General features: G+C 63.9%; 2 protein-coding genes across 7 annotated transcripts in view; one reads left to right on the forward strand and one right to left on the reverse strand.

The window, feature by feature from the left end:
• The first annotated feature begins 1,225 nt into the window (after window positions 1-1,225).
• HAPLN2 (hyaluronan and proteoglycan link protein 2) lies at window positions 1,226-8,426 on the forward strand. 2 transcript variants are annotated; one of them, XM_053277200.1, is made up of 6 exons: window positions 1,226-1,983; window positions 3,157-3,276; window positions 3,918-4,274; window positions 5,564-5,680; window positions 6,204-6,389; window positions 6,776-8,426. In XM_053277200.1, the coding sequence occupies exons 2-6, from the start codon at window positions 3,186-3,188 to the stop codon at window positions 7,057-7,059; spliced, it is 1,035 nt and encodes a 344-aa protein (XP_053133175.1). In that variant the 5' UTR covers window positions 1,226-1,983; window positions 3,157-3,185; the 3' UTR covers window positions 7,060-8,426. The 2 variants fall into 2 exon arrangements, with proteins under 2 accessions (XP_053133175.1, XP_053133176.1); XM_053277201.1 differs by lacking the exon at window positions 3,157-3,276 and having other exon boundaries at window positions 1,228-1,983.
• Window positions 8,427-9,443: 1,017 nt separating this feature from the next.
• Window positions 9,444-20,955, reverse strand: part of BCAN (brevican) — a 29,392-nt gene continuing 17,880 nt past the window's right edge. For all 5 annotated transcript variants that reach the window (XM_053278546.1, XM_053278545.1, XM_053278541.1 and 2 more), the window contains 7 exons: window positions 18,015-19,208; window positions 14,711-14,818; window positions 13,686-13,844; window positions 12,290-12,372; window positions 11,008-11,152; window positions 9,971-10,153; window positions 9,444-9,696 (listed from right to left, as the gene is read on the reverse strand). In XM_053278546.1, the coding sequence (XP_053134521.1) occupies window positions 9,674-9,696; window positions 9,971-10,153; window positions 11,008-11,152; window positions 12,290-12,372; window positions 13,686-13,844; window positions 14,711-14,818; window positions 18,015-19,208 (1,895 nt within the window). In that variant the 3' untranslated portion in view covers window positions 9,444-9,673. The remainder of the gene's footprint in view (window positions 9,697-9,970; window positions 10,154-11,007; window positions 11,153-12,289; window positions 12,373-13,685; window positions 13,845-14,710; window positions 14,819-18,014; window positions 19,209-20,955) is intronic.

A 20,955-nucleotide genomic window follows, 5' to 3' on the forward strand; every position in this document is an offset into this window, starting at 1 on the left:
GCCCCCCATCCTACTAGAAGATGGCAGCACCAGGGGCAGCTCCGAGGACAAGTTGCCCCAAGGCCAGAGGGGGCCCTTCCAAAGGCTGCTCCCTCTTGCTCCTCTCTCTGCTCCTTCCTAGCTTGTTGCCAGCACTGAGGGGCAGATACCTGGGGGGTGGGGGGGGCAATGGTGTGGGGGAGGGTCGGGGGGGCTGAAGCTTTGCAGGGGCTGTCTGGGGCCCCTCTCAGGCTCTGCTGCAATGCTGGGGCCCAGGCTGGTCAGGCTCCGGCTCTACTCTGGGAGGGGGCCACGGCAGCCCCGGGAGAGACAGAGCGTGGCCGGCTCATTCTCAGAATCAGTGGCCAGGGCGGGGGAGCCAGGGAGCTGCTGCCCGCTGTGGGGAGCCAAAGAGGAAAGGACAGCAGCCGGGCCAGGCTCCAGCCGAGATGCACACCGCCTTGAAGGCGAGAGAGGCCCTCCTCGCGGTCAGCTTGGCCTCGGCCGGCGGGTCCCAGACAGCAAAGGGTCTCCCCCAGCCCTCCCTGGAGAGGCTGCTGCCAGGAATGGGGCCCGGGGCCTGCTGCCTGCCCACACCTGCCTGGTCTGCCAATCCGCCATGGCCCCTTTCACTGAGTCAGACCCCTGGTCCCTCCGGCTCTTCATTGTCCGCTCTGACTGGCAGCAGCTCTCCAGGGGGTCTTCCCCACCCTGCCTGGAGAGGCTGCCAGGGATGGAGCCAGGGACCCCCGTCTGCATCTGAAGTAGGCTGGGCTCTCCGGCTGAGCTCTGGGTCCTCCGCAGGACACATCCCGGCCACGAGGCCTTCCGCCCGCTGCTTCGGACTTCCAGGACGTGTTGTGCGGGGGGGTGGGGGAGTGTCCCCCTTTCCCCTACCGGTTTCCCCTTCCCCCTACCAGAAAACGAGCCACCTCCCTTGGCAGCGGGGCTGGCTGCCTATCCAAGGCCAAGGTGGCCATCTGTCTGTAGGCAGCCGCTGTGGCTGGCTGTCAGAAACGAAGAAGGGCTGACTCATGTTCTGAAACCCCCAAGCCTTTTGGAATGGGAAGTTTCCAAGGCTGAGAGCCTCTAGTCCGGGGTGGCCACTTGGGTCCCCACCAAGACGGCTCACGCAACCACCAGCCATGCCGGCGCAGGGGGGGAGAATCCGTTTCTCCTCCAGACAGCGGGATGCACATTTTGGGCTGGCTCCTGGGGACCGAAGGTGCATGTGGGCTGGTGCATTGTGGGGAAATCACTGGGCCTGCAGGCAGCCCCCAGAGGTCCAGGGGCTTGTTGACCAGGAGGCCCAACGTGCAGATCGGGCCCAGAGGAGGTGCCAGTGGCCGGCCTCGGAACCGTGTTGACATTTGGTCTGAATTCCCCCAGAAGAAAGGCCAGCTTGTTTTCTCTGTTTGCAAAGCAGAACAATGGGAAATTGTGTTTCTCGCCTCCTTTTCCACATGTATTCCTGGATCAGGGTGGAAGGGAACAGAGAGAAATGCACAGGCTGTTTACAGGAGCTGGCGGGAGAGGAGGGGGAGAGAGAGAAAGAGAGAAAGGAAGGATGAAGAAGCAGCCGGTGCCCAGAGGTCAACGCTCCCTTCGAAGATGAGGAGGGGCAAGAAGGAGCCATCCGCCTCCGGAGGAGGTCAGCAGGACCTCGCCTTCGGCCCTTGGTACGGAGCGGCTGCTCCCATCATAGAGCCTTCTTCATGAGACCCCACCAGCACTGCCATGGCCAGTAGCCCTTCAGCGAGCCACAAGGCTGCTCATTTGGAAAACCTAAGGATGCTCCACGGGCAGAGGTGACTTCTCTTGAGCGTCTCCTCCTTGACCCACGAGGTGCCACGAGTCAGGATTCCGAGGAATGGTGCTTCCTTGGGCCATGAAAACACATTCCTAGGATGGTTTGGGACCCTCCAGTGAGCGGCTGCCGGTTTGGAGAAGCCCCCCAGCTCCTTCCCGTCAGCGCTGCTTGAAGATTGAAGTCTCTGTGCTCAGGTATGCGGGGGGGGGGGGGCTGGCCTGGGCGGGGGGGGGCTGTTTCATGTTCCTTGTGTGGTGGGCTGGGAGTCCCCTTGTTCTTATGGCCAAAAAACGAAGAGGGCATTTCGCCGAAGCCCCCTCGCCCCCTCCAGTTCTAAGCAAGGGGCCCTGGGCTCTATGAGAGAGAGAGAGAGAGAGAGAGAGAGAGAGAGAGAGAGAGAGAGAGAGAGAGAGAGAGAGAGAGAGAGAGAGAGAGAGAGGTCCTTTGGGCCAGGCAAGCAGAATTGCACAGGATTAACTTTGCGTCCCAGACTTGGGTTTGCAGAGAGTTTGGGAAAGGGCAGAGTAGTGAGATGGGGGGGGGGAGAAGAGGAGGGGGGCGGGTGGTCTGAGCAGAGGCAGAGAGCTGCAGCCCCCCCGCCCCCAGCCCACCCCTTGGCCACAGGCAGCCCAGTCCAGAACCCCTCTCCTCCTTCCTCCAATGCCACCTCCCAGGTAGGGCTCTTCCTTGGAACGGGTGGGCTTCCTTCCTGGAGGCAGCTGGGCAAAGGCTCCAGTCTGGGGGCCCAGGTGTTGCTGGACCACCCCTCCCACCACCCCCAGCCCCAAGGCTCAAGGATGAAGGGGATCATGTGGGGACCCGAGACTGAGAGGGCTCCTGGGTTAGACAAGTTCCTGGAGAAGGGAGTCGGTCTGTCGGTCTGTCGGAGGAGCTCTTAGCCCTAACAGGGAAGGATGGAGCCTCCACATTCAGAGGCAGTCTTGCTCCAATTTCCAGCTCCCGGGGGGACAGAGCATCCTTCCATGCAGTGAAAGTATGGGCTGCCTGGAGGCATGGCGGTGAGGAGGCCGGCTCTTTCGGAGACAGGATGGTGGTTTGACCCAGCAGCTGGGGTCTCCTTGCTTTCACCTCCCTGGTTGTAGGATCAGGAATCCTTGAAAAGTGGAAGCCGGGATGGGGTGGGCAGGGCGGGGGGGGGGAGGATTCTTCCACATCCCTTCAACTCCTTCTCTTGGCTCAGGAGCGTCCACATCCCATGTTGAGGCTCACGTGGAGGGGGCAGGAATTGGGAGGAAAGTGCAGAGGACGCTCATTCGGTCAGCTTCATGTCTCCTGGAGCGGGGGGGGGGCTCTTCATCCTCCCTCACCATCTGTGTGGACTCAAGGGGGCGCCCCTCCTTTTCCAGGCCTCCTCCTCCTCCTCCCCCCCCCCAGGATGCAGCCGCCTCTCCTGGTCCTGGCTTCCTGGCTTCTCTCCTCTCTGCCGGGGGTCTCCGCCATCTTCCAAAGGCCAACTGGGAATCCAGGTAGGTAGACAGGCCCCGCCGCCCCACCCGGCCCTCTCTCCACTCACAAGCACTGGGAGATCTCGCCCAGCCCCCCAGCCCTGCGGGGGGGGGGGCTCCTTGGAGACAAGCCGCTGCCCCAATGCAGGGAAGGCCGAAGCAGCCGGGGAGCTGTTGTGGCCGGCCATGGCCCAGGACCGGCCTTCTAGGGATGCCGCCCGATTCTCAGGACCAGGAGGATTCCGGGGGGGGGCGGCAGTGCCCCCCCTGCTTGAAGCACCCACCTTGAGCCTCAGAACCCGAGGGGGTGGGAGTGGGGAGGGTCCCTGGAGGTCCCCTCTTCTTCCCGGCTGCTCTTCTTCGGTCCCGTCCCAGGCTCTGGCGCGACTCCGCCACTTTCATGGGACCCCGGCCTCACCCCAATACAGGAGGGTAGGGGCTCCCCATGGTGGGTCCCCCAGACGTTGTTGGACTACAACGCCCATCATCCCCAGCCACAAGGGTGATGGGTGCAGCCGTCCAAACACTTCTGGGGAGCCGGGGCGGGACTGGGAGGCACAACAGCTCCGGCAGCGGCCCCAGGATTTGGCCCCCCAAGCCGCGGGTCCCAGCGTCAAGCGCGGCTTTGCCTGAGGGGGTCTTCTCCCCACGTCTCCCCACAGCGCCGCCGCTGCCCCTCCAGTACCTGCTGGAGCCGGTGACCAAGCAGGTGGTCACCCAGAGAGGAGCCTCGGCCACCCTGCCCTGCGTGCTGCGGGCCCCGCCCCCCCCGAACTACAAGGTCCGCTGGAGCAAGGTGGAGCCCTCCGAGTACATGGAGGTGGCCATCCTGATCACCAACGGGGCCCACCACAAGACCTACGGCCCGCTGGGCAGCCGGGCCCACCTGAGGCACAGCCACCGCCAGGACGCCTCGCTGGTCATCGCCGACGTGGGGCTGGAGGACGAGGGGCGCTACCGCTGCCAGCTGGTCCACGGCCTGGAAGACGAGAGCATCTCTCTGCTGCTGCAGCTGGCGGGTGAGGGGCGGAGGAGGCAGGGCTGCTTCGGACAGCAGTCAGGGAGGATGGGCCCGACCTCTGCAGGAGGGCCGGGGGGGGGGGGCGTTGTGCCGCAGCCAGACCCAAGGCCCCCCCCGCCTGCAGAGGCCCACCCCCCCAGCCCAGGGAGGGCAGGTCATGTGAGGCGGGTCACGGGGGTCCAGAAGCAAAAGTAGAGCTGTGCTGCCTCAGTCTGGAAGGGGAGGCAAGAGGCTGGCACCTTGGACAGCGCCCAGCCTGGAAGGGGAGGCAGGAGAGGTCTGGCTGGCTGGCTGGCTGGCTAGGGTGGGAGGTTCCTCAGTTTCCCTAGAGATATTTGCGGCGTCTTCAAGGGCCCTGGCTTGATCCTGCAGGCCCTGGCTCTGCAGCACGGCGGGTGTGTGTGTGTGCGTGAAGCTCAGTGGCAGAGCATCTGCTTTGCATGGAGAAGGATCCAGGGTCGGATCCTGGCAGCATCTCCTGGTAGGGCTGAGAGAGGCTCCTGCCTGGAACCTGGGAGAAGCCGCTGCCAGTCTGGGTCGACAACCTTGTTAGGTGCACCAGGGGTCTGGTGTTCTAAGGCCGCTTCCTCTGTTCTAGGTCCTGTGTGTGTCTGACTCACTTTGCAGGATCCTCAAGAGACTCTTCTGAATCACAGGAAGAGGGCAGAGCCATGTCCTCAGCTGGGGGGAGCAGGGTCTGCCCCCCTCCCCCGGGTTCCCCTTGTGGAGTGGGGGCATCCAGAGTTTGATCTGCAGCATCTCCCTGCGCGGGTTCCTTCCTCTCCTCTCCTGACTGGGAGGGTTCTGCTCCCTGACCCGGTTCCCAAATCAGCCCCCTGCCCCCCCCCCCACAACCGTTCCCTTGGTTGGGCACCCAGCTTGGATCTTGGTCTCTCCAGGGGCAGGGCCTCCTCTGTCTTCCATCAGAAGCAGCTGGGAGGGAGGTTATTGGGTCCTGCCCCACATTTTCAAGCTGTCCTCCTCGTTTTCTGCAAAAGAATGAGGGCAAGACAAATTCCGAGGGCATGGGGTTCCAAATGTCAGGCGGTGATTTCCCACACGCATCCAGATTCTGGATCCTCGTGCAGTTTATGCAGGATCCAGAATTCCGCATCAACTTGCTTACTATCCAGTCACAAGCAGGTTTGGCATCCTCTCTTGGGGGCTCAGAGGCGGGGCGAAGGGCCTCTCGCTCTGCTCCTGCCGGCCGGCCGTGGGGCCAGGAGAGGAGGCCCTGCTGCTGCTGCCCACCAGCCCTCTTCCTGCTCTCCCCTCCCCTCTCCCCAGGCGTCACCTTCCCCTACCAGACCAGCCAAGGGCGCTACAAATTCAATTACTTCGAAGCCAAGAAAGCGTGCCAAGACCAGGATGCCCGGCTGGCCACCTACGGACAACTCTACAAAGGTAACCCAACCACACACACACCATTTTATATTGGTTCATTCATCCAGTCTATTATATTTGTGTACCGCCTGATGTGGTGGTCTACTACAACAGAGTTTAAAAAAAAAAATTAAACATTTTCACAGAACAGAAAAAGGGGGAAATAATCTCAGGGGGCAGAAGCAAACAGCTTGAAATCAATTTCCGTTCAAAGCCTGAGAGAACAGCCTTTCTTTCTCAAATGTGGGGCCCAGAACCAGACTCAGGATTCCAAGTGATTGTCTGAGAAGGTTGCCAGCTTCTCACTGAACTTGCTCCTGTGCGTTTAAAAACCACCTGGCATGCAGGAGCTGAGCCGCTGAAGCTTGTCTTGGCACGGAGAGAAAGTGATGTTGGGCGGGTGGGCTGGGGAGTCGAAATGCCTGCTTCGCTGGTGCCTATCGGGACAGGATAGAGGCAGAGGAGCAAGGCCAGCGGGGGAAGGTGGCCACCCACCCACTGCCCTGTGCAGATTCTCCACTTGCACCCTCTCTCTCTCTCTCAGCTTGGACCGAAGGCCTGGACTGGTGCAATGCCGGCTGGGTCCTGGAAGGGACGGTGCACTACCCCATCATCAACTCCCGGGAGCCCTGCGGGGGCCGCCTCCTTCTCCCGGGAGTCCGCAGCTACGGCCCCAAGGACAAGCGGAGAGACCGCTTCGACGCCTTCTGCTTCACTTCGGCCCTGAAAGGTACCTAGGTGGGCCCAAGGGGAGGCCAGGTGACCCCCTCCCAGGCAAGGGCCTCCTGGGGGGCCTCAGCGTCGCTGTGTCCCCCCCCCCGGCTCCATTTCTGGGCCTCAGTGGGACGGCCATCCCTTGGCGACCTCCCCTCCTCTCTCTGTCCAAGGGGAGCCCCCTTGGCTTCAGCACGGGGAAGGCAGAGGCACGGCTCTGGGGCAGCAGAAGGGCAGGCTGGGAAAGATCCCTCTCTGGGGAGGAGCTGCTGCCCGTCAGTGCAGACCATCCTGGGCTCTCCCGCCTGCCTGGGCCAGGCGGGCCAGTCCTCCTCTGCACGCCGTGGGACTGACCCCTGCCCCTTTCTCTCGCCCCCCCCCCCGCTCCCCCGCTCTGCCCAGGCCGGGTCTATTTCATCCGGGGCCACCTGAACTTCAAGGAGGCCTCTCTGGCCTGCCGGAAGGACGGCGCCGCCATGGCCAAGGTGGGGCAGCTCTACGCCGCCTGGAGCTTCTCCCGGCTGGACCGCTGCGACGCCGGCTGGCTGGACGACGGCAGCGTCCGCTACCCCATCACCGCCCCCCGCAGTGGCTGCGGGGGCCTCCCAGACCCCGGGGTCCGCAGCTTCGGCTTCCCCAGCAAGCTGCGCAAGAAATACGGCGCCTACTGCTACGCGGCCAAGTAGAGGGCCAGAGGCCCCCGCCAGGGCGGTCCGTGGGGCCAGAGCCCGGCTGCTGCCTTCCCGGGACCCGGCGGGACCCTTCTCCGCGCCGGGACGCCTCTTTCTCGGAGGAGTTTCTTGGGGCGTGGCCGGGGGCCGCCCTCTAACAGGGACTAGCGCCTTCACTAGCCCAGACTTCCCCTGGGCCTCGGCCTGCAGCTCAGGAAAGTCTGCATCAGCTGCAATCCGCCCCCTCCATCGTGTGTGTGTGTGTGTGTGTGTCTCTCTCTGCCGCAGAAGCCGCTTGCTCCAGCTGTGGGGGGGCCCCCCCGCTTCGCCTGCCTTGACCCGCCTTGTGGTTTGGGCAGCCCAGTTAGTCCCCCCTCCTAGGCTCCTTCCCTGCCCCATCTCACCGGGGCACTGCCTAACCGCTGCTTTGCACACGCCCTCCTTGGCCACCGTGGCCAGCTCTTGCCGCCATCGGCAACCTCTCTTGTGCTGAACGTGTCCGCCTGGCCGTCTGTGACTGCAATCAAATTGGGGCAAGGCAGAGGCCCCCCTGGTCAGGAGACCTGTGGAGGCAGGCGGTTTCTCCACTAGTTCTTGATGCGGCTTGAAGGAGCCTGGCCGCAGCCTGGGACGGGGCCTGCAGACGGATGCCCAGGCCAGTGGGGCAGGGGTGGGGGGCTTTGCCCATCTCCCACTGGTGTGCCAGCCGCACCCTTTCCTGTCTCAGCCTGACCTTGCCGTGAACCATGCCCAGATTACACTCTGACTGGATTACTGCCACACACTCTCCCTGGGTCTGCCCTAGGAGACTGTTTAGCCACCTCAGCTGGTTCAGAATGAGCTGCTAAGGTCTGGGTGGGGGCAAGGCCCTTCGGGAGGAGGCAGCTGCACTGGGTGCAGGCTTGTTTCTAGGCACAAGTGCTGGTGATGGTCACCGTTAAGGCCCTAAATGGTCTGGGGCCAGGATATATGCAGGCCCATATGACTCTGCCTGGCCCATAATAGCTTTCAAAGAGGACCACCTGCCTGTGCTGCCTCCCTTGGAGGTCTGTCTGGTGGACACAGAGAACAGAGTCTTCTCAGTGGTAGCCCACAGCCTGTGGAACTCTTTCCCACTGGAAATCCAACCGGCCTCGTCTTTTCCTCTATTCCATCGCCTCACGAAGACCTGGCTGTCTGGGCAGGATTTTGCTTACTTACCTCGGGCGCCCACCCCTTCTGAGATTTCCCTTCAGCCTGTTAATCCCACGTGCCTGGCCTTGGGTTTGTGTTTTAATTATTATATTGTACTATGGTATTGTTCTTGTTCACTGTTGTTCTGCCTTGGATCTTTTGGAGAAAAGCAGGAGAGCGCTTGAAAAATAAACCAGCCCATAATATCACCCCCCCCCCACAGCCGCAATGCTTTGCCACGAGGGAGAGGCTGCTTCTCACCCCAGCGGGGGCTGCCTCTTCTCCTGACTTTCCTGCAAGCCAAGGGCAACCGGCAGCGTCTGGAGCAGGGAGCTCCCAGCAGGCAGCTGTGTGCGTGCTCTGGAGGCCTTGAGGCGGTCTGAGGCCTCTCCCTCGGAGGCAGCGCATGGGGGAGCGGCACTGGGGGGGCCCCATGCGCTGCTGGGTGGGGAGGGAAAGGGGGCGAGAGAAAGGGCTGCTGCTGAGGCCAGCGCCTGCCCTCCCCCTCTCTCTGGTGACCTGCTGGCTCCTGCCCCATTGCGCCCCCCCCACATACACACAGTTCCCAGCCCAGCGTGCGTGTGTGGCCCCTCCTCTTCCTCCCAGGGGATGGGGCCATAGTGACTCAGTGGCAGGACCCCTGCTTTGCACACAGAAGGCCCCAAGTTCAATCCCTGGCCGCATCTCCAGGGAGGAGGCCTGGGAAAGACCCTTCGCGGTCTGGAAACCTGGGGAGTTGCTGCTGCCAGTCAGTGTTGACAGTGCTGAGCTAGATGGACCGAGGGTCTGACTCAGTAGAAGGCGGCTCCCTGCATCATCCTGTGGGGCAGACTGAATGTCCCTGCAGCTCAGCAGTAGCGCCGCTGCTTGGCAGGCTGACGGTCCCAAGCTCCGTCCCAGGCAGGCAGCGTCTCCACGCAGGGCTGGGGGAGACCCTTCTCTGTCCAAAAGCTTGGAGAACTGGTCCGGGAGGAGAGCTGGGGGGTTGTGCCCACAGAGAGGACCTGCATCCCCCCCACACACACTGCGGCGTTCAAAGCAGCTGGGGCAGGAGCAATGTCGGTTCCGAAGATGGAGTCGGGCAAGTGTCCTCCCATGGGGCCCTGGGACAGCCCAAGGCCATTGGGGCTGGGGGGGCTGGGAGTCGTGGTCCGAGGGCACACAGGGCAAGGGTCAGTCCGTGTGCAGTCCATGGGGGGGGCAGCTCTGTGAGGAAGAAAGACTGCTCCTGGCACAAAGGACAAAGTTATATTTCATCTGGCCGCTGTGTGTGTGAAAAGGAAACATTTTGTTATTAGAATTTCTTTATACATATATATATACACACACACATCATTAAAAAGAAGAACCGGGGGGGGGGGGGAGGTCGCAAGGCACCGCGGTCGTTTCCTGCAGCTCCCTCGTGCCGATTTGTACAGATCCGTTCCCGGCGAGGCTATGGGTGGCGGGCAGCCCTTCAGTCCTGCGGGGGGCCTATCCCTGTGGGGGGGGGAGCAGAAGGCGCCAGTCACACCCAGGGGCCTGCCGGCAAGCGGGGGGGCCGAGCGGAGGGAGGCCGGAGGCCATGCGCCAGGAGCGAAAGCAGGGAGCACAGCGCCAAGCAGGGGGCCTCTTGCTGCTGCTGCTGCTGCTGCTGGGGGCGCCCTCCTCCTGGTGACAGGCTGCAAGGAGCTGCCCTGACCTCCCCCTCGCCGGAGCCCACCTGGGACCAGCTCACCACCCCACCACCCCAGCCCGGCTGGCCTGGACTCACTGGGGGCGCAGCTGAATTGGGGTTCCTCCCACTGGCCGTCTTCCTGGCACCTGAGGACGGGCGAGTGGCGCTGGGTGAAGCCTTCGGGGCACCAGTACCGGACGGCCGCGTCGATCTCGTAGCGCTGCTTGGGTCTGCCGAAGATCTGGGCGCCCTCCACCTCGGGGGGTGAGCCACAGTACACTGCAGGGGGGAGGGGGCAGGCACACAGGCCCTCAGCAAGAGGCTGGCTGGTAACAACTTCTCCTGGGACTCAGCGGGCCGGCTGCCCCCAGGGCCGGCGGCTGCTCCTGGCCTTTCCAGAAGCCCCTTCACAGAAGATGGCTGGGTGGCCCTTCCGGGCTCTGCTCCGGCTGGAGGTTGGCAACTCGGGTGGAACTTGGGGAGCTGCAGCTGCTGCCGCCTTAGGCTGAGTCGCAGGATGGTCTGCCCTGACGGGCAGTGTCTTCTCCACGGCTCCAGACAGGAGTCCCTCTCTGTCCTAGCCAGAGAGGTTGCCAGGGAGGGGCCCCGGGCCCACCTTCGGCCTGCAACGCAAGGGCTCTGCCCCAGAGCGACGGCCCCATCCCCCAGGGGGAATCCCTTGCAGGGCTCCCACATCAAGCCTCCCATCCGAATGCAGACCAGGGTGGGCCCTGCTTAGCCATGGGGGGGGCACAGGGCCACCAGCTCTCCCTCCCTGCCATTTGCACCTGGCCTGCGGCCTGCCAGTTCTGAATGCGGGGAGCGGAGTCTGTTGAGCAGGGAGGGCGAAAACACAGACCAGCCTGGCTCCCTTCCTCCTGCCTAAAGCGGAGAACTCCCCTTGGCTAAGAAGAGCCCACCCTGGTTTGCATTTGGATGGGAGCACTGTGTGATAAATACCCCATTATCCTGAGGGGGTCCTGGGGCCACTCGGGGAAGAACCGCGGCCTGCTGGCATGCCGAAGGTCCCCAGCTGCCTGGGCAAGGGGGTCTCCGGCCAGGGTGGCCATGCTTGGCCGAAGGGCCGTTGCGTGTCGGGGGGCGGGGGTGCCGCTCCGGGGCCCCACACTTACCCAGCCCCATCTTGCAGGTGTAGGAGAGGTGGTAGTTGCAGGGCACGTCGCTCCACTGCCCTTCGTCATGCCACACGATCACCACGCAGTTCTCTCCGGAGAGGAAGTAGCTGTCCGGCTGCCCTGGGTGCCAGTTCTCGTACAGCTGCCCCAGGAGAGAAGAGGGCGTCAGCAAGGGGGCGGGGCCTGTTCCTTTTTAAGATTGGGAGCCCCTTGGGGCAGGGGACCCTCTTCTCCTTCCTTTGGCTATGGGAATTGCTTTGGGGACATCTTTGGCTGAAAAGGCAGCGGGGGGGTTGCGGAGGGGGAGATCCTAAGAAGGAATAATAAGTGAGCAGTGCAGACCCCACTTCAGGCAAAGCCGGGCTTCGCGAAGTGCCCCCCCGCCCAACCATGCCAGGGGCCCCTTCTTCAAGGGGGGGGCTGCTCTGTCCTATTTAGCGGGGGGGGAGGAGCAACTGTCCTCCTGCTCCAGCCCAGCCCAGCGTCCCTCCCAGCGGCTGGGCTCTCTTGCGCAACTTGCTTTCGAGACTGGGAGCCCCTTGCAGGCAGAGAACCATCTTCAGGCCCTCTTGTGGTGCCACCTGGGCCAGGGACACCTTTTTAAAATGGCGGCACTCTTAGAGGCTTGGAAGGACTCCAAGTGGGAAGGGACCCCAGAGGTCTTCTAGAAGAGCCCCTGCTCTGTGCGGGAATCTGCGGCAGCATCCCTGGCAGGTGGTTGGGAGACCAACCTGGAGGAAGTTTGGGGGCTGGTCTGTTTTGCAGAGTTGCCTGTAAATATTATCCCAGAGCTCTGCTTTTTTGCAGAATTGTTATGGTTCATTTGCTAGGATGGCAAACGTTCAGCCCAAAGTAGCAAAACATCGGCCCGTAATTGACGCCATCGAGTCAGCATTGAGCTTTGCTGCTTTTGACTGACACGGCCACACTCTGCGGCCCAAGACATCTTGGGCTGTTGCAGTTGCAATGTCTAGGCAAGAGTCCCAGGCCTGATGCTTCTTGCAGGAGGAGAGCAACTGGCCCTGCCCAGCCCAGTGTCTCTCCCAGTGGCTGCTGCTGGGCTCTCCCTTGTGCTCGAGAGTGGGAGCCCCTTGCGGGGCAGGGGGTCCATCTCCTCCTTCCTTTCACTATGCAAACCACTTGGAGGGGGAGGAGGAAAGGGATTGTTGCAGCGGAATATGCCTGCAGTCCTGTCTATGGGAGAGGTCTTGGGGGCTGTGTGAGGGAAGCCGCTGGAGAGCAAGGGGGGCAGTTGGGGGGCCCGGCCTGCACCACCTACCAGAGGGCTCCCGTCAGACCACTGGAAATCTCCTTCAATGGTCCGGTCGTTCAGGCCGATCCACTGATACTCCTTGTACCGATCTAGAACCCAGAAAGGTGTGTGGTCAGGCAAGCAAGCCAGAAGGAAGGAAGGAAAAATGTTCGCCCCAGGTGGCTACTGCCCCACTGAACCACCAGGAGGCATGGGGGGCAGGAGGGGAGGAGAGAGAGAGAGAGAGAGAGAGAGAGAGCCTGCCTGCCTGCCTGCCTGCCGGGGAGTCCTTTCCTCTAGGGCAGAGGCTGGCTGCACCTCCAAGTACTTGGGACAATGGGCCATCAACAATAAAAGCACTCCAGTAAAACCATCAAAATGACAAGAGGGAGGGAGGGAGGGAGGGAAGGAGGCAGGGGGGAGACACTTCCTCCTGAATACCAAGAGGCCCTGGGGCCCCTCCTTTTGATGCTTCAGGATCGCAGGGGCTGCTGGTGGAAAGAGGGCAGGACTCCCAGGCTCAGATGCAGGGAATAATCTGGCCCTGCATGTCTCCACTTCCCTGCCCTGTGGTGGTCATCATCACTGGAACTGTGCAGAATGTCTCAGGCCTCCTTGCCTTCCGGAACTTCATCGGCTGCACATCCAGCAACACGGGGGGGGGGGTGCAAGCAGAGGCCAGGCCCCCATTCTCCAACCCACAACCCGCCTGGGCAAGAACCGGCCAGCTGCAGGTCACCCCTTCCCCTGAACCCAAAGGGAAGTAGTCAGAATCAGGCAGGAGGGGGCGGGTTGTCAGCAGCACCCCCCCACAATCTGGAGACAAGGCAGAGGCCCGGGAAGGTGATGATGAGTGGAAGGAGGAACCCCCCCCCCCGCTCCACCAGACCCACCACCGGAGCCAGAAGGGCCGGATCCAGCACTCCCTCTGCGGCCCGAGGATGCAGCTCTCCGACTCGGCGACTCCGAGGACCCAGCAGGTAAAGCAGAGGCCCCTCGCCCCCCCCCCCAGCGCCAGCAACAGGGAAAGCCCCCTTTAAACCACAGACACTTCCCCGGGGGGGCACCACTGGCACTAGTGGGCAGCCTACAGAAAGCTGCTGTGGTGGCCGTGGGGGGGTCCTTGGGAGGGCATCTTTGGGGCCCTGTGTCATTCCTCTCCTCCTGGGAGCAGCCTCGGCCGGCTTCCTTGACACTCTGAGGCCTGACTCTTGCCTCCCCGCCAGCCCCTGCCCCAGATGAAGCCCTGGCTTGGCCGTGGCCCAAGGAAGGGGGTGCTGGGAGCACGGTTCACACCCGTGTGGTGCTGCTCCCCTCCGGCCCCAGCCGGCCAGCTGTGGCTCTCCTCCTGGACCAGGCTTAGGGTGGATTGGGGCGCTGCCGCCCCCCCCCAGCTGCCCCCCCCACCGCAAGACACACGTACTGTTGACGAAGCTCTGCTCTTCCGGGGTCATGATGTTGGCCAGGTGCCCGCCGTGCTCCCTGCACTGGGTCTCGGCCTCTTCCCAGCTGCGCCGGGCAGAAAAGTGCTGGTAGCAGAAGCCCTGGAAGCCGTCCCAGCCGGGCGGGCAGGTGGCCAGGTCTGGGGAGGAAGGAAGGGAGGAGGAGGAGTGTGGGTGTCGGTGCCAGGAAGGCGGGCAGAGGGCGGCCTCCGGGCTCTGGCCCGCTTCACCACCCAAGCGGGGGGGGGAGGGAGGGTCGCCTGCATGCAATACCGCGGAGGAGGGAATGCCGGGTTGAAGCTGCACACACTTGCATGTGGCTAGGAAGGGGGCGGGAGAAGAAGAAACCCCCCACACGGACGCCTCCCTTGGTGTGTCAGAGGCAACAAACCCCCCAACAAGAAGCTAGAATACCCCTTCTTCCAACAGGGCAACCACTCTCTGCTGGTTTCAGCACAGTAAAAAGCCCGGCCTGATGAACTGGGGAGAGCCGGGCTCAATCTCACCTCAGTCGGCTGTAATCCTATGCGGAGTGACTCGGGAGTAAGCCCCCCCCCCGCCCCAAACTCAGTGGGACTCCCTTCTGAGTAAGCCTGCGTAGGGCTCTGCTGCTGCTGCTGCTGCTGCTGCCCACTGCACAGCGCTGAGAAGAGACTTCCAGGTCGCCGCCCCCGCCCCCACCCCAGGACCCGCCAGTGAAGATGGGCACCCAGCGACTCCCCCCCCCGCCCGAGAAAAGGACACTCGTCTTGCTGGAAACGGCGCTTCCCTTAAGGCAGGGGCTCTCGGGTGCCCAGATCCTGTTGGACTACAACTCCCATCATCCCCAGCCACAACGGCCAAAGGCCTGTTTGGACAAGAACCGCCAACCTTGGCTTGGAGATGCCTGGATCGCCTTGCCCCTTCGGCCCGGGAGAGATGCCTCCTCCCCATGGATCCCTCCCCCCACCCAGCCCTCTCAGCTCCCCATCCAGGGCCCTCCAAAGGACCCTCCGCTGCTACTCACCGATCTCACAGGCGTCTCCCGCATAGCCCGGGAGGCAGAGGCAGCCAGTGGGGTCTCCCTCTTCCGTGCAGGTGCCTCCGTTCCTGCAGGGGTTTGGGATGCAGTCACCTGGAAGCAGAGGCTGGGGGTGAGGAGAGGCCAGTCGGATCGCTGGAGGGACGGCCCGGATCCTGATGCGGCTGCAAGCCAGAGAGCGGCCTGTCCTCCTCCTTCCCAACCGTGGCCCCCGGATGTCGCTGCAGGACAACCCCCCCCCCTCATCCCCCACCATCACGGCCTTGTTGGCCAGGAACCCCTGGCAGAGGGGGCCAAGCTCTGGCAGGGACGCCCTCCCACTCGGGGGACCTCAGGACTCCTCTGGTGCCGCCAAAGGCAGAAGCCGGAGCAGCAACCGAGGGTGTGTGTGTGTGTGTGTGTGTGAAGCCTCTTCCCTAAAAGGAGGGCAGGCGAAGGCGTTGGCAGCCTTTGGGCTGAGGGGGGAGGTGGGGCCTGGGAGGGCCCGGGAGCAGCCACAGTCTGCCTGGGGTGGAGGCCGCAGAGGGAGAAGGCGGGGGCCTCTCTGTCCAGGGAGAGGCACGTCCCTCTTGGGGTCAGGCAGCGGCAGCTGGGCCCAACGCTGCAGCCGGCCACTGACTTTTGTTGCCAGCCCTGCCCTTGCAGCTGCCTGGTTGCCTTCGCGGCCAGCCTCAGACTTTGCTGCCCAACGCCCGGCCTGTGCGCTCTGCCACCTGGCCAGCCATCCAAGGGCTTGCCCTTTGGCTGCAGGATCCTGCCCCGTCTGGGATGTGACCATCTGGACGCAGACTCTCCCCGGTTCAGCCTCACCTGGGAAAGGGCTGGGAAAGAGCCCGATCGGGGACCCGGGGGAGATGCTGCCAGCCAGTGCAGGCAATACTGAGTCAGGGGGACGAATGGCTTGACTCAACGGGAGGCAGCAGCTTCCTCTGTCCACAGAGGGGGCAGGAGGCATTTCACGCTCAAATCCTGCAGCGCTCACAGCAAGTGGCCCCATCCTCACCCCACACCGAGGGAGCCATGCGGAGGGGTGGGAGGGGTGTGTGGATCGGGGACGCCCCGCCGCCACCACCCGGCCGCCATCATGGCCCGTCTCCATCAGCGCTGTGTGTCAAGGAGGCCTCCCAGACATCCTCCAGGGACAACGGGACGGGTCTGCTGGCTAGCTGGCTGGGCGCCTGGGAGGTGCGGCAAAATCGCCCCTTTCTAAAACAAGCCCGGATTGTCCCCGTGCCCAGATCTGTCCTGGGGTGGGTTTCAGCAGCATGAATTTAAAAAGTGCCTCCCTAAGCAGGTACTCCAGCAGGATTTGTCCTGTGGCTCAAATTATCCCCGATGCCCAGAAGGAGGAAGCTTCCCTGCCGGGCTTTGTCCTCTCCATGAAAAGCGGACTTGGGGTCAGGGGAGGGCATGAGGGAGAGGAAGAGAGAAGGCTCCGGCTCTTCCCACCTACCCCCCCCGGCAGCCATTTGTGGGTTCAAAATGGCCCCCTTCCTCCTCCCCCCCCCCGCCTGAAGAAAGACACAGACGATGCCCAGGATCGATTCCGTCGTGGGTGGTGGGAAAGCCGTGGAAGAGATTCCGAGTGGCCAGAACCAGGGAGGGGGAGGGCTTTATGGGGCTGCCGAGCAAGCCAAGAGATCGGAGGTGCAAGGCAGGAGGGCTGACCTTCAAGGCAAGGAATTGGGGGGGCAGTGCTATCCCCCTCTGCCATGGCGAGGAGGGAGGGGCCCTTGAGCGGGGGGGGGGGCTCACTGACACGCCAGTGCAGGCTTGCAGGCTCTCCGAACAATTCCCTGCCTCCCAGTCTTCTGAATGCAGCCGGAGGGCGTGTGGGTCTTCCTCCAGAGCGCATCGGGGTGCTTAAGGCTGCAGCTAGGACCGACTGTGGGGAGCTGGATAGGTGCGAGGCAAGAGCTCCTGCATGACCAAAGGCGGCTGCCGCCCTCCCCCTGGGTGTGCACACACTGTCCTGGGCACAGAAGCTCCCCCTCAGGCTGCAGGCAGCCATTCTGCTAGCAGGCAGAGCGTCTGGTCTGGTGGCGGCCAGCAGGACTGGTGCCCTTTGCTAAGCAGGGTCGGCCCTGGTTGCCTATGGATGGGAGACCAGAAGCGTGGGCACCGGCGTGAGATATTAGGGATGGGGAATCCGCTCTGGGCAGAGCAGCTGCCTGCTTGCCTGCAGAAGGGGCCCGGCTCCCTCCCTGGCGGCAGCAGCAGCATCTCCAAGACAGGGCTGGGAGAGACTCCTGCTGCCTGCAGCCCGGGAGAAGCCGCTGCCAGTCTGTGCAGACAAGACTGAGCTCGAGGGACCCAGAGTCTGACTCGGCATACGGCCGCTTCCTGTGGACCTGGGTTTCAGGCTGAAGTTTAGAAAGAGACACAAACCTCCCTGCACACAGAGAAGCCGCCTGCCAGGGAGATGGCGAGGTGAGCAGCTTCCTCTAGCAGGAGGAGGAGCCTCCAGTGATGTGCTCTCGGTCCCCTCGCGGTGGCCTGCAGTGGGGCAGACCAGAGACTGGCCGGCCCTCTCCCGCCTTCCAGCCCCGCGATCCTGCTGCACCCGGGACCTGCCCTTGGGGTGGAAGGGGGTGGCTCTGAGCCAGTCGCGCATCTCTCAGCCTCGCCTACCTCACAAGGTTGTTGTGAGGATCAACATAACCCCTGGACACCCCTCTGGGCTCCTTGGAGGAAGAGCAGGGTGGAAATGTCAGGAACAAACCAAGAGTGGGGAGGGGGCAGGTGAGGCCGCAGGGCGTCCGCTGCCCTCCACAATTCTGGGACGAGGAGGAGTCACTGACTCGGGTTTGTAGCAAGCCGGAGTGGGGCTGTGGACAGGAGGGCCCTGGAGACGTTAGTTTGTTAGTGGGTTGTGTGGGGACGGGACGGGGGGGGGGCAATGCCCACACCTGGGAGAAAGCCAAGAAGACACCGGAGACGGAGAATGCCGTGAGCTTTATTATTCTCATGAGCCCCCGAGCGGACTGTGAGCAGCGCTGTCCTCATTTCTCAGGGAAACAGCCGTTAAAATACTTCACAGAAGTAGGAGAGACTTCAAGAGGCTGCAGCACACGCTCCGGGCGCAACCAAACGTGGGCTGCTCCTCTGGTTCCTTGGCCTTCCCCCCACCAGATGGGGGGAGAGAGAGAGAGAGAGAGAGAGAGAGAAGCGCCCCGAGGAGGAGGGAAGTGCGGCCCAGAAGGGACCCCGTTAGTTCGGGAGCGTTAGTGCCAAAGGTCAGCCAAGAGGGCGGCCAGGAGCGCCAAGGCCGGGCAGGCCCAAGGGTTACCTGAAATGTTGCCCCCTGCCCCGAGACTGGCGCTCTCCGTGGGCAGGGCGGGCAGGGGGCGGGCAGTGCTGAAGGGGGGCTCCGTGAAGGGGGTGCCCATAAACGCCGAGCCCCCCGAGATGACTTCAGAGACGCCTCCGGTGGGTGACGTGGCGACTCCCGCCTGGCCATCGCCCTCTTCTCCGCTTTCAGTGGGCAACGTGCCTGCCGGCCCCACCGGGCTCCTCTCCGTGGCCTCCTCCTCCTCTTCCTCCTCTTCCTCCTCCTCCTCGGATTCTTCCACGGGCGGCTCCACCTTGGGGCTCACGTCACGTGCCTCAGCGGCCTCCCGTTCCTGCCCAGGAAGAGGGCCACCCAGTGGGTGCCTCGTGTCAAAGCTGAGGCTGGCCGCCTCCTCCTCCTCCTCTTCCTCCTTGGGGGTGGAAGTGGTCCGGCTGGTGGCCAGGGCTGGCGAGAGCCAAGCAGACCCAGAGTGCTCCTCGCTCTCTTCAGACAGACTGGGGGCGGCTGTGCCGGGGGCCTGGGGGAGCGAGGCGTCCCTCGTCGCTGCCGTCCCCTGCACGGGGCCGGCTGTCCCTGGAGGCACAGCCCCCGAGAACTCGGCATCGTGTGGGTCCCCCGGGTGCCTGGGGCCAGGGCTGCTTGTGGGCCCAGGAAGGAGTCCGCTCCGGGGGGTCGGCTGCGTCCGGGGCTGCTCGGCCTGCCAGGTCGTCAAGGAGGCCTTGGGTAAGCCCGAGTCCTCGGGCCAGGGAGGGACGCCGGCTCCTTTGGGCTCGCTGTAGCTGACGTTGAGGGACACCTGCTCGAGGGGGACCCCCTCCGCCTCCGCCTCCGCCTCGGGGGCGGACGAGGCTGGCTCTCGGGAGGCCTCCTCGGGGTCCGCTGCCCCGCCACTGGCTTCGTGGGCCCGGAGGCGACCCGAAGAGCCGGCTTCTGCGGCGCCCTCTTCCCCGCCCGGCTCCTTGGACGGGGCCGCGGCAGGCTCCGCTGGGGGGCTGTGGAAGCCGTGGGGGGGCCTGTTCTCCTCAGCCCCACGGGGATCTGGGGAGGCTTCAGGCTGCGCCTGAGGAGTCGCGCTGGGCCCCACGTCTCCCGCTGCCAGCTCCGCCTCCCCTGCAGCTCCCGCCGAAGGCCCAGTGGCCGCCTCTCCCTCCTGGCTGGGACCCACCAGCTCCTCTCCCTCCGCCTCGGCACCTGCCAAATGCAAAAGGGAGGGTCAGAGCGGCGGCGGCTGCTGCTGGTGCCTCCCCCCCCCCCACCAGAGGCCAGAGCTGCCCCCAGGCTTTGCAGGAAGAAGGGCAAGATGGAAGCGCTCAGGGCCGCTCCAGAGGCAGGGCTGTGGGAGCTCCCTTGCCCCACACCTTGCGGGAGAGACCCCCATCTCTGGAGCTGCAGCAAGGGTGCTGGCGGTGGGGGTGGGGGTGGGGAATGAGCCTCGCAGACAGCCCAAGCCAGGCCATGGATTCCTCTTCACTGATTCAAGAGGGAGTTTCCAGGTTGGGGGGCAGCGGGAGAGCTCTGCCTTTGGGCACAACGGCCAACGCCGTCTACATGCACAGAGGTCAGACACGACCAAGGGCAACACCCCACGGCCGGCCAGCTCTCAACCACGGACAGGTTCCTGCCGTTTCCGGCCAAATTTCGAAAGGAGGCGTCGAATCCCGGTTGTCATGTATGGACGCGCAACGCAAGACCTATTGCCTATAGGTCTGTTCTCGGACCCAAAGTCCGGGGCCGGAGGAGCCCCCAGGCAGGGTGGGAGAGCCGGGCAGGAGAACTCAACAAGCAGGAGATGGGGAGGGGGCCGGGGGGGGGGGCGGGCAGGACATTCCGACCCCAGCAGTGTAGCGAGGCTGGGTGGTGAAAATCTGCCCCACACAGGCTCCCTCTCCCCTCCCCCTGCCTTGCTCTTTGCAAAGGCGCGGCTGCTACCCCACTTAGGAGGAGGAGTCATCCGGGGAAATACAGTAGTTAGGATTGTGAGGACCAGCCCAGGGTTGGGTTGCGGCGGGTGGGGGGGGGGAGAATCTCCAAAAACCACCTTGGCTCCTAGCAGGGCTGGGGAGGAAGGCGGCCTGCCTGGTACCCTGGACAGCGCCTGCAGCCGGCCGGAGGAGGAGGCGGCCCTGGGCGGATGGGCTAATGGCAGAGGAGCACCCGCTCGGCCGGCTCCAGCCCCCAGCACCTCCAGCCCCCCGTCTGTCCAAGACCCCCCCCCCCCACCCGGCAGCTGCAGCCCCTCAGAGGCGGCCATGCTGGGCTAGCTGTGCCCGGCTCCTGTCCAGGATGAGAGGCTCCCTTGGGTGGCTGGCCAGAGCGCAGGGGCAGGACACGGGCTCTGCACCCAGGAGGTCCCCCGTCCAGCCCTGCAGGGCCCCGTCTGGCAGGCCGCTCCTCTCCTTTGCGGACCCCAAAGCAGAGCGGCCAATGGGGGGTGCATCTTGTTGGGGCCCCCCAACCCCTCCCCTTTCCTTCTCTTTCCTTCCTCTCCTTTTGGGGAGAAGAGCCGGTCTTGTGGGAGCAAGCATGAATTGCCCCCTTTGCTACGCAGGGTCCACCTTGGTTTGCATTGGGATGGGAGACTCCATGTGAGCTTGGTAAGCCATTCCCCCCGGGGGGGAGGGGGCTGCAGCTCAGTGGCAGAATCTCTGCCCTTGGCAGGCAGGAGGTCCCCGGTTCCCTCCCTGGCGGCAGCTGGGAGAGGAGACGCCTGCCTGCCTGCCTGCCCGCCTGCCCGCCTGCCGCCTTGGAGAAGCCGCTGCCAGTCAGGGTAGACAATCCTGAGCTAGAGGGACCAAGAGTCTGACTCAGGATAAGGCCGCTTCCTATCTTCCTCTACCATCTTTGGTTGGGCCCCCTGAATGTGGGGGCAACCGGGAAAGGAACATCCAGTCCGAACTCCCAAGACCTGGTCCCAAAGATCTGGCTGGCCCGGAGAAAG

Source organism: Hemicordylus capensis, chromosome 14, assembly GCF_027244095.1.
Source record: "Hemicordylus capensis ecotype Gifberg chromosome 14, rHemCap1.1.pri, whole genome shotgun sequence".
NCBI lineage: Eukaryota > Metazoa > Chordata > Lepidosauria > Squamata > Cordylidae > Hemicordylus > Hemicordylus capensis.